Source organism: Hemibagrus wyckioides, linkage group LG04 (assembly GCF_019097595.1).
Source record: "Hemibagrus wyckioides isolate EC202008001 linkage group LG04, SWU_Hwy_1.0, whole genome shotgun sequence".
Taxonomy (NCBI): domain Eukaryota; kingdom Metazoa; phylum Chordata; class Actinopteri; order Siluriformes; family Bagridae; genus Hemibagrus; species Hemibagrus wyckioides.
In genome coordinates this window covers 7,188,699-7,204,945 of record NC_080713.1, presented here as the reverse complement: position 1 = coordinate 7,204,945, position 16,247 = coordinate 7,188,699, and the positions used below count along the sequence as shown (strand labels likewise).

Below are 16,247 nucleotides of genomic sequence, written 5' to 3'. Positions count from 1 at the left end.
TCTAACCAAAGTGAAAATAGATAAAAAAAGATTTTTTAAAAAATGTAAAAAAGTCGAGATCACATGTGTCTTAGATTAATTAATATGCAAGATAAATATGCAAATTATTATGGTCGATATTAATTCTGATTAAGACAACACAAAAATAGGGCACGTATTAATAATAAATTGTGGGATTATAAAATAAAGGGTGAACGTTTTGGCTCTGGCCTCGGTTACACATCTGCCAAAAGCTAATGCATGTAAATATATTTATCACCTTCTTGTACGAAATTCAATATGAATATTTCAGTTAAAACTCAAATTGCATCAACTGGAGTGTATAAATCTGTGTAAATCTGCTGGCAGTGAGCCTGCAGGAGTGAAGCCAAGCCCTATCCATAATAAGTAGTCTATTAATATTTGATTTTTTTTTTTAAAAAAAAGAAAATGAAGAAGAAGATGGACAAATCCATTCTTGAGCATCAATAGACTCTAAAATGAAATATACAAAGATTAGAATAATAAAAGTAGACTTTCTAGTTATTAGTTCAGGCATTCATGTTGAAGATTGTTAAATGCTTTCTCCTGGCTTCTTAAAAGAACTGAAAAGGTTAGGATATGAATGGGAAATGTGTAAAGAATCATATTAGAAATGACATTATAGTAATTATGTGTTGCTTTTGCAAGAATTTGGACAAGTTATTACCTCTAGTTAAAACTCTATCCTGATCACAATACTTCTAAAATGTCATCTACATGCGTGGTTGCAGGGTGGTGTGAAGGGTAACTAACTGTCCGTACGGAGAATTGCATATTTTCTATTCATCTGCAAAGGTTTCATCTAGGGTCTTTCAAAATCGTCTGTAGGAAACAAGTCATCATTTTCATTCTTATTTTTTGGTCAACGCTGAGCTTTCGTGTTTGATACGGTGGCTGAGAAGTGCAAAACAAAATAACAAATGAGAAAACACAACATTAAATCAGAAGACAAAATAAAAAATCAGAAAACAAAATAATAAATCAGAAAACAAAATAACAAATCAGGAAACAAAATAATAAATCAGAAAACAAAATAACAAATCAGGAAACAAAATAATAAATCAGAAAACAAAATAACAAATCCAAAAACTAAGTAATAAATCCAAAAGCAAAATAACAAATCAGAAAACTAAATAATAAATCAGAAAACAAAATAATAAATCAGAAAACAAAAAAAATAAATCCAAAAACAAAATAATAAATCAGAAAACAAAAAAAATAAATCCAAAAACAAAATAATAAATCAGAAAACAAAATAATAAATCAGAAAACAAGATAATAAATTGAAAAAACAAACAAAAAAAAAAATCCAAAAACAAAATAAAAAATCAGAAAACAAAATAATAAATCCAAAAACAAAATAATAAAACAGAAAACAAAATAACAAATCAGAAAACTAAATAATAAATCAGAAAACAAAATAATAAAACAGAAAACAAAATAACAAATCAGAAAACTAAATAATAAATCAGAAAACAAAATAATAAATCAGAAAACAAAAAAAAAAAAATCCAAAAACAAAATAATAAATCAGAAAACAAAATAATAAATCAGAAAACAAAATAACAAATCCAAAAACAAAATAATAAATCAGAAAACTAAATAATAAATCGAAAAACTAATTAATAAATCAGAAAACAAAATAATAAATCGAAAAAACAAAAAAATAAATCCAAAAACAAAATAATAAATCCAAAAACAAAATAATAAATCAGAAAACAAAATAATAAATCAGAAAACTAAACAATAAATCAGAAAACAAAATAACAAATCAGAAGACAATAATAAATCCAAAAACAAAATAATAAATCAGGAAACAAAATAATAAATCCAAAAACAAAATAAATCATAAAACAAAATAATAAATCCGAAAACTAAATAATATATCAGTAAACAAAATAACAAATCAGAAGACAATAATAAATCCAAAAACAAAATAATAAATCAGGAAACAAAATAATAAATCCAAAAACAAAATAAATCATAAAACAAAATAATAAATCCGAAAACTAAATAATATATCAGTAAACAAAATAACAAATCAGAAGACAATAATAAATCCAAAAACTAAATAATAAATCAGGAAACAAAATAATAAATCCAAAAACAAAATAATAAATCAGAAAACAAAATAATAAATCAGAATAATAAATAATATAAGTACGAAATATAAATACAAAAACTAAATAATAAATAAAAAATAATTAAATCTGAAAACTAAATAAAAAATCACAAGACAATAATAAATACTAAAACAAAATAATAAATCAGAAAACAAAATAACAAATCAGAAAAGAAAATAACAAACCAGAAAACAAAACAACAAATCCGAAAACTAAATAATAAATCCGTTGATTTGGCTAAGACATGCCCCTCAACATCATTCTTCGGCACCTCCTCCTTACTCTCCTATTACTGAGAATGAAAAAACCATGCACCTTTAACTCAGAGAGGGGAAGACGCTCAGTGCAGTAACCTGATTTCATTATCAAACCATATAATTACACAGAAATGTGTACCTGAGGCAATACTGACAATCAGTAGCGTACAATATCAGCACTGGTTACACACTTTTCAGCTCTTAATCCCCAGCTTCTGGTCACTACTTAGCAATGGATGAATCACTGAACCAGATCATTTATTTACATTTCACAGCATTGCACCTGTAAAACTGTGATATTAACAATTGTATTATCTATCTAGATTTATTTCGAGTACTAATTTTGTTATAGACGTATATTTGTTTAATAACTTCTGTATCATTGTATCAGTGAATCAGTTTATGTTTATATTTCCTATATAATGGTTTGCTAATCTTTGTAGTATTGTTTATGTAGGAACTGTTGCTTTTTCCGATAGTTCTTTACACCTACCTGAGATTATACACAATCAGCTGACCTTCATATCTGACCCTATTGTTTTCCTTGTGATAATTTCACTATACATCTGAGATATTTGATGATAATTAAAAAAAAAATAAAAAATTTGGACATGGCCTCATGAACACACACACACACTTTCCAGCACGAAGCTCTCGACAGTTCTGCAGTCTTGTTCTTCTGTAAACGTTTTAACAGGGAACTCTGTACAGTGTTTCTGATAAGTTGCTTATTTTGTTGCTTAGCAAAATATTGTATTATGCCTCCCTGTGTACACTGACCAGGTGTTGGTCCCCCTTTTGCTGCCCTGACCCGTGTATTCTGACACCTTTCTATCAGAACCAGCATTAAATTCTTCAGTAATTTGAGCAACAGTAGCTCGTCTGTTGGATCGGATCACACGGGCCAGCCTTCCCTCCCCATATGCATCAATAAGCCTTGGTTGCCCATGACCCTGTCGCCGGTTCACTACTGTTCCTTCCTTGGACCACTTTTGATAGATACTGACCACTGCAGACCGGGAACACCCCACAAGAGCTGCAGTTTTGGAGATGCTCTGATCCAGTCATCTAGCCATCACAATTTGGCCCTTCGTCAAAATCCTTACACTTGTCCATTTTTCCTGCTTCTAACACATAAACTCTGAGGACAAAATTTTCACTTGCTGCCTAATATATCCCACCCACTAACAGGTGCCATGAGGAGGAGATCATCACTTCACCTCTCAGTGCTCATAATGTTATGCCTGATCGGTGTATACTGTATTAGCTCACTGTACTGATACAGTATATGAAGGAAGTATAATACAATATATGAGGGAAGTGATGGCACAATCCATGGCAGCTAGCAGAATTTCATTACTGTAACAAGTGTAAACGGACCGAAGCAAACAGTAGCTCGGTCAGTCATGACTCAGAACTTCTTAACCCGTTTTTTTACCACAAGTCTGATATAAAAATGAGTCAGGACTCATTATAGTTGGCTTTTAGTGTGAGGTGTTTTACCTCTGTTGAAATAACCCTTATACAGAATTTAAGTGGCTGAAGATAAAGCCTTCAAATTTTACAGCCTCATGAACAAGCATCTGGGGCATCTCAGAGAGCAGAAATGGGTTTGATATCATCATTTAATGTGAAGATTTTTCTTTGAATATTGTAGGCTAGGTAAAAACAGAAACATTTAAGTAAAACTACAAAATCGTGAAGCCTTATTAGCCCTTAATCACCACATGAGCATGAAATTCAATGCTAAAAAATTTTTTCCCATTTTTAAGCCTCTGGGGAAAAATAGTTCATAATATACAGTAGAATATTCCGAAGCTATTTTAGAATTAATATAGGATTGAAACTTACTGCAGAGATTCTAGCTGTAAATTTGACCTAAACTCAAAAATGCTGACTTTCAAATTTGATCAAATTAAAGGCATGCTGTCCACTACGGTCACTACGGACAAAAACACACCAGCGATATTAACGTCCGGTTAATTCTGTTCACCTGTGAGTTAAAACGAGTCTCGATAAAAGCGCTATTATGTCTAATGCGTCATTAGTGAGATTTGAGAAAGATTGAATTGTCATGACTCAGTTATGCCTCACTCGTTCCATTCGTTCGTTTCATCCAATTTGTGGTCATTTGTTTAATAACTAGTAATTAAAGCAAGCCTGTAGGTCCATTTTGAATCCCCTCACAGGTTTTCTCCACTTTTTCTGATTCAGGTGCGTGTCTGAGCTCATGTGGTACAACGTACAATAAACAGGATTAATGGTGCTCTGTTTTATGAAGTGCTTACACTCTGCCGAATCGATACTGCTTCTGAATCAAATTGATCCAATAAACAGAACCAGACCGTGATTTTAGTACTGATTTTCTTTATTCAGCCATACTTACAGGTACACTAGAAAAAGTCTTGAAATCTTGAAATAGAGTCAAAGTTCTCTGGTTATTTTCTTATATTATTATTACGCTGTAAAAATTCTTAACATATTTTCTATACACAGGCTTGACTACCTGGAAAACTTCAAATGGTCTTGTTTGATTGTCAGATCATTCTTCGCCAATATTAAGCTTTTATTTCTCAAAAAAACAAACAAAACTCATCATGATCTGCCAACAGAATAAAATAATTTAAAGCTTCGATTTTTTTTAAGTCCTTGAAATTAATTTATTTTTCTTTGCTAGACATACAATTAGTTTTTCCTAAGACAGATTGATACAGATATTGATTTATATTTCAGTGGATTTGATTTTCTTTTTCTTTTCTTTTCTTTTCTTTTGATTTCTTTTCTTTTCTTTTGATTTCTTTTCTTTTCTTTTCTTTTCTTTTTTTAAAAAATGAAATTAATTTATTTTCCTTTTTAACAGCTCAATGAAAAGCCCTTAATTTTAAATAAATAAATAAATAAATAAATAAATAAATAAATAAATAAATAAATAAATACAAAAAAGTCCTCCACATGCTTCGGCAGCGTCAAACAGACCTGAGCACAAACTCTTATCCAAACTGTATTTTAGTTTAGAGAACACAATCCGAGCCCATGGAAATTACATTTCCGTAATATTCTGCAATTAGATAAAAGCTTTAAAATGGGTTATTTTGACGTGAGTGGAACACACAGGTTCGGTAGGCTAGATAATGCCCATTTGCTAGAATAAAAAATGAGAATGTGGTATTAAGCTGTCAGAAAAGGTTGGAGATCCTAATAAATAAAGTCAGTACAGAGTCTGCAGCATGACTTTATTCCCTAATGCGGTTTCTTTTTGTCAGAAAATCGCTCACTGTCACACCACAGCGAAGAACATCATCCACTCATCCCTCTCTCTCTCTTTTTTTTTTTTTGTCGATATGCAGTTATTCTCTGAATCCCAAACTGGTTTTTAACTCGTCCTGAATGTAATCATTCAATCCGGTGTATCTGTTGGGTCGGTGAGTTTGTCTGCTGAAACGCAAAACGTCCTTGGAGAATATCGGGTTTATTTACTTGGGAGGTTTTTTTCTCCCTCCATCTTCTCCATGCTACGTTCTGTGAGCGAGCTGCATTTTGTGCATTCTCTCCGAATCCTCTGGCTAAAAAAAAAATAAATAAATAAAAAACCTCTGCCTGCTTTGACCCGTTTGCTCTTTTCATTTTTATGTTTGCGGTCTAAGAGGTCAGAGTGAATCGTGCTCGAAGCTTTTTCTCTCTAGTGTCTTGTAAATAAAGCTGTGTCTGTGGAGAGGCACAGCCGTGAAGACACTACTGTAGATAAATGCATGATCACAGGGCAGATGCTAATGATGATGGATTATTAGGCAGTCATGAATGAAGTAGGTGAGGTCAAAGGACAAATGGACAGAAATCGAGGCGTTTCTTTTTCTTTTTCCAAACACAGAATTAGTCGTATCCAGAAATCGCAGCAGATTATTGTATGGTGTTAGCAGGTCAAGCATCTGAATGGAGTAAAAAAAGAATCATGATCATGCAATACAATCTATATCACACAAGACCAATCACGGTGTTTAAGCAAGGTGAACATAAAGGAAATCTTATAAAGGTACAAAAACTTAAATGAGCACAGAAAGAAAATCAAATATCACAAACTCTGTGTTTTTCACGTCGTCACTAGAGAGAGGTTAAAAGGAGACATGCCGAGGTTTTGGGTTTGAAAGCTGTCCAAGTTACGAATCTGCTATGAGCGGCAGCAGAAGTAGAGGAATTTAACATGTTTACAATCTTTAAGGATTACACATTAAGGACGTAAGAATCCATTATTCGGCTTGAACAGGTAAACAAATAGAAGTTTACAGCAGATATAAAAAGTGCACTATTATTTTTGTCGCTTTTATGAAAGCTTGTCAGAATTCCCTATTGTTCGATTGGCAGGATTCTGTGCTCTCACTGCAGTGGTCTGGGGTCAATTTCTGGGCAGGGAACCAACCCAGTTGCTAAAGGGGTTAACTCAGTGCCGGTTCCAAGCCTGGATAAAATGGGAGGGTTGTATCAGGAAGGGTATCTGGTATAAAAACCTGTGTCAAAATCAAATATGCGGTTTGGATGTGGTGAACTTAAATATAAAAAAATCCCACAAAGACTCATATATATATATATATATATATATATACACTATATTGCCAAAAGTATTCGCTCACCCAACCAAATAATCAGAATCAGGTGTTCCAATCACTTCCATGGCCACAGGTGTATAAAATCAAGCACCTAGGCATGCAGACTGTTTTTACAAACATTTGTGAAAGAATGGGTCGCTCTCAGGAGCTCAGTGAATTCCAGCGTGGAACTGTTATAGGATGCCACCTGTGCAACAAATCCAGTCGTGAAATTTCCTCGCTCCTAAATATTCCACAGTCAACTGTCAGCTGTATTATAAGAACGTGGAAGTGTTTGGGAATGACAGCAACTCAGCCACGAAGTGGTAGGCCATGTAAACTGATGGAGCAGGGTCAGCGGATGCTGAGGCGCATAGTGTGAAGAGGTTGCCAATTTTCTGCAGAGTCAATCACTACAGACCTCCAAACTTCATGTGGCCTTCAGATTAGCTCAAGAACAGTGCGCAGAGAGCTTCATGGAATGGGTTTCCATGGCCGAGCAGCTGCATCCAAGCCATACATCACCAAGTGCAATGCAAAGCGTCGGATGCAGTGGTGTAAAGCACGCCGCCACTGGACTCTAGAGCAGTGGAGACGCGTTCTCTGGAGTGACGAATCGCGCTTCTCCATCTGGCAATCTGATGGACGAGTCTGGGTTTGGCGGTTGCCAGGAGAACGGTACTTGTCTGACTGCATTGTGCCAAGTGTAAAGTTTGGTGGAGGGGGGATTATGGTGTGGGGTTGTTTTTCAGGAGCTGGGCTTGGCCCCTTAGTTCCAGTGAAAGGAACTCTGAATGCTTCAGCATACCAAGACATTTTGGACAATTCCATGCTCCCAACTTTGCGGGAACAGTTTGGAGCTGGCCTCTTCCTCTTCCAACATGACTGTGCACCAGTGCACAAAGCAAGGTCCATAAAGACATGGAGGACAGAGTCTGGTGTGGATGAACTTGACTGGCCTGCACAGAGTCCTGACCTCAACCCGATAGAACACCTTTGGGATGAATTAGAGCGGAGGCTGAGAGCCAGGCCTCCTCGTCCAACATCAGTGTGTGACCTCACAAATGCGCTTCTGGAAGAATGGTCAAAAATTCCCATAAACACTCCTAAACCTTGTGGACAGCCTTCCCAGAAGAGTTGAAGCTGTTATAGCTGCAAAGGGTGGACCGACGTCATATTGAACCCTATGGATTAGGAATGGGATGTCACTTAAGTTCATATGCTAGTCAAGGCAGGTGAGCGAATACTTTTGGCAATATAGTGTATATATATACATATACTTATATTTATATATATATTTATATATATGTATATATATATATATATATATATATATATATATATATATATTGTTTTTTGTTGAACTACTTGTTACGTTTACAGATATTTAAAGCTCTAAAGAGTTACAGATAATGGTACTGACTTAAACAATTTATTACCCATCCATGCCATGGAAACTTTGGAATTACTCCGAACAGGTAGAAAATAACTATGGGTTAAATTTCCATCCATTTATCTGAAGAAGATGCTGATAGCATCCTCAGCTGACAGGATGATTGCCTCCGGTATTTAGGTGAGAGGAGGTGTAATCAAGCATGAGAAAAGAAATAGCACTAATTTATTTATTTATTTATTTATTTTTTGGGTCCAGGGAGCGCACATGGATAGTGATGCACATTCTTGGACTTTTTTGTTAAACCAGCTCCAGGCTTCTGAAATCAATACATCACTTTCAGATTTCACCTTCGCTGACGTGCAGAGATAAAGTGACAGGCATGCCAATAACGACCTATTGTGGCTCTGCTCCTCAGGGGAGCTGCAGTCATTACTGAACCGTATTCAAAGCGGTGGCTAGACTTAGGAAATGAGCTGCTAAGTATACAGACGGCTCTTCATTAAGCTTCGTCTTTGTTCGGCGACCCAAACATTAGTGAGCGTGTCCGAATCAGCATGTTCTGTAGACACGGCAGAGATAAGACATTATTATTTGAACAGAGGGGCCTTGCTTGTCTACGGCGTAATAAAGATCCAGAGTGTCGCCATGTCATGAAGTCGTCGCTGTTAAATTAGCAGCTTGTACACTGAACCGCTCTTGTCGTACAACTGTAATCTCGGTGACAACTGGTTAGCCACCAGTTAGCTGATGATTTGTTCACGGCTGGTTAGATCCGCATGTCTGTTGTTTTTGAGGTCTGTAACTCAAGGCTTGTGATGGTTAGCATTCTCATCCACATGCTTTTGCTGATGATCTATGCATTGCCCGTTGAGGCAAGGAGGAAATTGACAGATAATTGAACTCCACCTCCTCCACTCCACCTGCGTCCTGCGACATTTATTTCTCTAGCACACACTCAGAGGATTGCTCCAGGCATCAGTATATCGCATGTATGATTGCTTGGTTGTAACATCAGCAGCGACGAGACCAGACCTGCCTGAACAAATCTCTATTAGAAAACTCCTGATGCTTTCACACAGTCCTCCATTTTCCATGTCCTTGATAGCATTTAGTGTATCACTTCAGAGGCCTGTTTGTTTATATATATATATATATATATATATATATATATATATATATATATATATATATATATATGTATTACTACTGCAAATAGGGTTTTCCAATAGCTATCTCACAAGCCACATTTTTGTATCCTGACACATCAGACTCTCTCAGGCTACAGTGTCATGATTAAAGCCTTCATTCAAAACAACTGCTGCATTACTAATGCAATAAACGTAACTCACCATCGACCACCGTGTCTCCTTTTCTCTACCGTGATCAAAGGGTAAAGGTCAATAACAAGTTTCCGAAAGCTCCAGATTAAATAATGTCATTATGATTTGAAGATGCGTTCATTAATAAATCGACCTTCTCATTTGTTTTCTGCAAAAGACACAATAAGGTTCCAATGAAACACACTGAATGAGCACATTTTTTCCTTTAATGAACAAATGTATTCATATAGCAGTTAATCATCGTCTTGTCTGAAGGAATAATTCTGATATGAAAGCATTTCTCTCTGATGCTGATTAACTGCACTGCATTATTCTTATGTTTATTATTAATTATTAATTATTATACTGTGTGATTTATATTGATTTATATTTCCATACATTTAGCTCCTTCAGGATTCAAACAGTAGCACTCTCAGACACACACACACACACACACACACACACAGGCACACACACACATCCCAGGCTCATATGTGCAGGTCAGAAAGCATTTCAGCTTTGGAACAATGTCCTTCATGGTCCAATAGACTGTCACTCTTTTAAAGTTGTACTCTTTGTGTTTCTGAGACAGTGGGAGGGATAAATATTAGAAATATTAGAATGTTAGAATTGATCATATTAGAAAGTTATGTTTAAGTGAACAACAGCAGTGTGATTGGGATTTGGTTGAATTTTGGTATTTATTCAACTAGTGAAGTTGTAAGAAATATTATGAATGTTAATCTTAATCATTGAAAGTCAAATTATGAGTTTGTTTGTTGGTTTGTGTTGCAAGTTTGGTGTTTTGACTCATCGCTTATTTTAATGTAGTAAATATTTCAGGTGGAAAACTTTTTTAATTAAAAGACTAATTCAAGACTAATTTTTTACTTTTTCATGTTTTTGTTCAGAATGCTGAATGTGTTTGATTAAATGATTTTTGTTATATTGTGTGTGTGTGTGTGTGTGTTTGTGTGTGTGTCTACTGTAGGTTCTGTTCTCTGCTATATAAGATGACCTGGGCAGTGATGGCCCGGTGTGAGATCTCTAACAAGCGGCTTTTGCAGCTGCGTGTCCAACACACATCTGCCCATTGCTTATAACCACGGGTAAGAGAGGATGACACACACACACACACACCCATTCAGTATACTTGATCACTTGATCATTCAGTCAGCAATGTTAGCTGTTTCAGGTCAGCTATAAAACCAATGCTGTGATGTCACCAGAGGCCAAAATGACACATTTTCTTTATAAGGTTATGTCACATCCCATGTTCATGTTCAGGCATAATAACCTTCACTGTATAGTTAATATGACTTATTATAACACTGAGTTCGATTGTACTCTCTGTTCTGATTGGTCATAAGGCATTACTTAATCTGTAGGGGCTTCATATGCAGCTGATTATTGTCCTATATCTGAATGAACAGTTTTATTCCTCATTTAATGGTGAGTCATTTACACTAAAAGTAGAAACTATAATAATAATAATAATAATAATAATGATAATAATAATAATAATAAAGTTTAACTGTATAGAGCTTTTAATAATAGTCACAAATCAGCTTTACAGGAATATTCAGAAAGAAAAATTCGGAATAAAATTGATAAAATTTCAAATTTAAATGTATAAATTTATCCCTGATGAGCAAGCCAATAATAATAATTAGTTATAATAATAATAATAATAATAATTATTATTATTATTATTATTATTAAGAAGAAACCAAAGAAGAGGAAGAATTCAATCAATTCATCTGTATAGAGCTTTAATAATGGTCACAAAGCAGCTTTACATGAATATAAAAAAGTCAGAATACAATTTATAATTTTTAAAAAATTTCCAATTGAAATTTTCCAATGAGCAAACCAATATTATTATTAATATTATTAATATTAACATTGATATTAATAGTAATATTAATATTTTATTATTATTAATAATATTAATAATAATAATAATAATTCAATTTTAACTGTTCAGAGCTTTTAATAATGCACTTTTATAGGATTATAAAAAAAGTCTGAATAAAATTAAAATTTATATTTATCCCTTATGAGCAAGCTAATAATAATAATAATAATAATAATAATAATAATAATAATAATAATAATAATAATAATTTGTTTATCCTCATTTAGAACCTCACACACATACAGATGGAATGTTAATGTGCAGGAGCAATAAACACTACAAACATCTACAACCACAATCAGCCCACATTAGCAGGACCACCTTGACTTTTCTTTACACTGATGCACTTTGCCTCACCCTCTTCCTCCAGGTAATGACCAGGCACAGAATCAACCCTGGAGATGCCGAAGAGAAGAGACATTCTTGCCATCGTGTTAATCGTGTTACCTTGGACTTTGCTCATCACTGTGTGGCACCAGAGCGCCATCGCCCCCCTGCTCGCCATCCGAAAGGGTAATCAGACCACTTTGTTGTTGTTTTTTTCAGAATGACCGAAATGACCTATTCACCAAAATCCCATCACGTCAACAAACATATTCAAATGTGTTACTGCTCATTTTCCTTCCTACACTATGCACACAAATCACACGCTATCAGTAAACTCTTGCTGCATTCACACTCTCCAAAGCCGCTCCTCAATTTTCCACTTGACTTTAGCGCACTGCTAACGTCAGCTAGTTATGATCTATTCTGACAAGATGTATCCCAAATGCAAACATATAAATAATGTAAGAGATATAAGACAGTGCTGATTAAAAGTTGTAAAGACTGAAAATGTTCCTTCCATTTCTAATTAAACAGTAATGATCAATAATAATAGTAAATATTCAACAGTTTTTTAATTTAGAGTATATTTTTTATAATGTACGCAATTTGGACCTGCTGCATACATTTTTAGTTTATGCCCAAGCTAAATTGGTCTAAATAGGGTTGTGAAGTTGATATAAACTGCAATAACCCAGTGCTATTGACGTTTTGAATGAGATACAAACTATTCATGCAGCTGCAATTTCCTCACAACGTTTTTATTTTGTTGCAATAATTAAGCAATTTCTTTCTTTCGGTCTCAATAAAACTTGCCCTATTTTTTTTGCCACAAAAACCCTGACAGCAATCTCTCATTCTTTCCGCATGCACCTGACTGAAATCTAAACTTGTTCATGCCAAAAGTCATCAGGCTAATCGGTTTAGCAGCTTTGAATTGAAGTAGCCAAAGTACTCTGAACCATTTTAATCTCTCGTGTTTATCAGATTTCTGGTTCAGGTCTCGGGTCAGCTCTGATGCTGTCCATACTGATTTGTCATTGTGTCCTAGATTTCAAACAGAAGCAGCAATACACTCAGACACACCGCACCACCGAGGTCTCGTCTCCGGAATAATTCCAGAACGATCCCATGAATTCCAACGAACATCACATCAGATCACTCATATACACTTAGCATGCGGCATGATGTCACTGTTCTAAAAAGAAATATATTCATGACAGACGATGATAACCAGCGCTCATCATTTGAAACGTTTTGTTAGTCCATCTTTATAGGCGGCGACGTGTGTGTGAGGAGTAGAGTACAGTCGCCTCCGAAAGTATTGGAACGGCATGTTTTTTTTTTTTTGCTCTACACTGGAAACTCGATTATGGGTTTGAGGTCAAAAAGATAAAAAGGGACACGACAGCTCATGATGAGTTCAGCTTTCATTTTCCTGATATGTGCATCATGATGTGTTAGAGAACTCAGAACTCGCCATCACCCAAGCGTGGGATGAGCAAAAGTATTGGAACAGACAAGTCGTAAAGGAAATGGAAGTAATTAGCATGCAACACTCGGGCGTATATATCCCTTGCTTGGAATAACTGCATCAAGCTGGTTGCTATGCCTTTTTCAGTCTTGTACAATAGCTTCTTTTAGTTGTCTGTTGTTTTGGGGGTCTCCTCTTCAGGAGATGTAATGCTGCTTATTTGGGTTACGGTCTGGTGATTGACTTGGCCAGTCTCAAGCCTTCAGCTTTTTCCCATGCTGAAGTCGTTTGTCGTGTTGGCAGCATGTTTTGCGTCATCATCTTGCTGCATAATGAAGTTCCTCTCAATGAGACTGGAGGCATTTCTCTGTAAATTGCTTCTGTAGACTTCTGAATTGATTCTGCCGCTACCATTATGAGCTACATCATCATGTAAGATTAGTGAGAATGTTCCAGAAGCAACCATGCAAGCCCAAGCCATGACACTACCTACATCATGTTTCACAGATTAGCTTGTATGTTTTTTAACCACAAGCAGATTCTTTCTTCCTTCACCCTTTCCATCAGTTTAGTAGAGATTCATCTTGTAGTATAGTTCTGCTCTCTAAATTTTCTTCAAAAGATGCAATGTGATACCTTCATCATTTGCCCTGCGGTGGTTGTAGGTGATGTCACTGACCATGGTTTATGGATATATCCTCACAGCTCTAACAATGTTTCTGCCCTTAGCTGCTGTTGTTTTCCTTAGCTGACCTGTTCAGGGTCTGGTTGTTAGTTCCACATTGTGATATTGGCTATGCCCAATACTTGTACAATGCCTCTGATAGATTTGTCCTCTTTTCTGCACTTTAAATAAAGCTCCCATAGACAGCTCTCTGGTCTGTACATTGGTTCATCCTTTCTAATATCAAGGACAGATTTCACAGTTAAATACCAGGGCTCAAACCATGAGTAGATATTCAGAGCTATAAATTATTTGAAGAATAGCTGGGTTAAAAAACAGTGCAATCGTCTTCTTTTCTCAGTTATTTAACACGTCTAGGTAGAAATATCTGGAAATGAAAGCTGACATTCTGGTGTGTCGTTTTGTATCCATCTTCTCACCGTTCCTATACTTTCAGATTTCTTCTCTACTCACTGACTTGTTTATTACATTAATGTTATATTGTCAATAGTTTTATTGCGGCTACATTACCTAATTACTATTCCTAACAAACATCATTTGGGTTAGATTTACTACTAAACGAATTACATGCTTATATTTAACCTTATCTGTGTAATTTTTTGTTTAATATGTTTAATTTAATGTGTAAGCACTAAGCAGGACAGATCTCATGTCTAAGATAATTGACAGGGTGTAAATAATTATATTTGTAACTGTAAGCACTCATTTTTGAGGTATTTTGTTCACGTATTTGTCATTTTTTTCAAATCATCCAACTCTACACCTGAGCTTGGATGCTAGCACAGTGCTTTCCAAAAGGTTTATGGGTGAAAATGTGACGACTTGCAGCAGGTCTGAGTCTGAGGGTGTTGCCCTCTTACATTGCCTACTTTCACTCTTTCCAGCTTGTCACCATCTAGTTAAAGAGATCTTTATCATACCCGAGCGGCTAATGGTCCAACGGCATCGCCTGTCAGGTACTCCTCTTGGGCTCTTGGCATGTGTCAGACATAGCGAGAGCAGCTCCGGGGCGTGCTAATGCCTGAATTCTCTTTCTCTGTCCCTGTAGATGATGGAACTGGTGAAGGCAGACGCGATGCAGGAAGCCAAACAAGCGACTCGAAGGAGTTCTGCTCCTCTGATAAGGACATAGTGGAGGTGGTGCGCACTGAGTACGTGTACACGCGGCCACCTCCGTGGTCCGACGCCCTGCCCACCATCCATGTCATCACACCAACCTACAGCCGGCCAGTGCAGAAAGCTGAGCTCACTCGTCTCGCCAACACCTTCCTGCATGTCCCCAACCTGCACTGGATCCTGGTAGAGGATGCACAGAGGAGGACGCCGCTGGTCACGCGTCTGCTGAGGGAGACCGGCCTGAACTACACGCATCTAAACGTTGAGACGCCTCGGAACTACAAGCTGCGAGGAGATGCACGAGATCCCAGGATCCCACGGGGAACCATGCAGAGGAACTTGGCTCTCCGGTGGTTAAGGGAGACCTTCAGCCCCAACAGCACTCAGTCAGGCATCGTCTACTTCGCTGATGATGATAACACCTACAGCTTGGAGCTCTTCGAAGAGGCAAGTTGAAAAATACAACCTGTTATGTCATTTTAAGCATCGAAATCGTCGGTAAGCCAACATTAATCAAGTCAAGTCAAGTCTTCTATTAGCTAGCTGGTCATATAAAGCAAATTAAAAAAAATCACTAGCTAAGTCCATTTTTCCCTTGTGAATGATGAGGAAGTAAAGTGTTAGAGGTGTACCGATGTGAGAACAATCATAAATCTGTTACTGTTAAAGAAAAACAACTGGATAAACATCTGGTGTGTATAAAAAAAAATTCATATTTTAACTTAGCTAGTAACATGTTTTCCCGTAACTCTTAAATTTCTCTTTCTTAACAATGACTGTTAATTTGGAAAGAGTCTATTGTATCCTATTGTATCGTATCAGATTAACAATGGTATATTGATAGCCATACATCGAATCATTGTCTTATTCATCTGAATCTAAATACAAAAACTACAGCGATGTGACTAGTAAATTAGAAGCAGTTGGATTTGCTTCATTTTAAATGAAATCAAATGCGGAAAAAGTCGCAGTGAAAACTAACAGGATGTATAGATTATTTCTAAAATGATGGACAGGTGCTGGGATGGTTGATG

The 16,247-nt window shown here is 35.9% G+C and overlaps 1 protein-coding gene across 4 annotated transcripts in view; it reads left to right on the top strand.

Annotated features, from left to right (window-relative positions):
• Positions 1-16,247, top strand: part of b3gat1a (beta-1,3-glucuronyltransferase 1 (glucuronosyltransferase P) a) — a 118,596-nt gene that overhangs the window by 83,489 nt on the left and 18,860 nt on the right. For 3 of the 4 annotated variants that reach the window (XM_058388517.1, XM_058388514.1, XM_058388516.1), the window contains 4 exons: positions 10,688-10,805; positions 11,985-12,127; positions 14,982-15,053; positions 15,146-15,660. In XM_058388517.1, the coding sequence (XP_058244500.1) occupies positions 12,016-12,127; positions 14,982-15,053; positions 15,146-15,660 (699 nt within the window). In that variant the 5' untranslated portion in view covers positions 10,688-10,805; positions 11,985-12,015. The remainder of the gene's footprint in view (positions 1-10,687; positions 10,806-11,984; positions 12,128-14,981; positions 15,054-15,145; positions 15,661-16,247) is intronic. The other variant, XM_058388518.1, reaches the window with a different exon arrangement.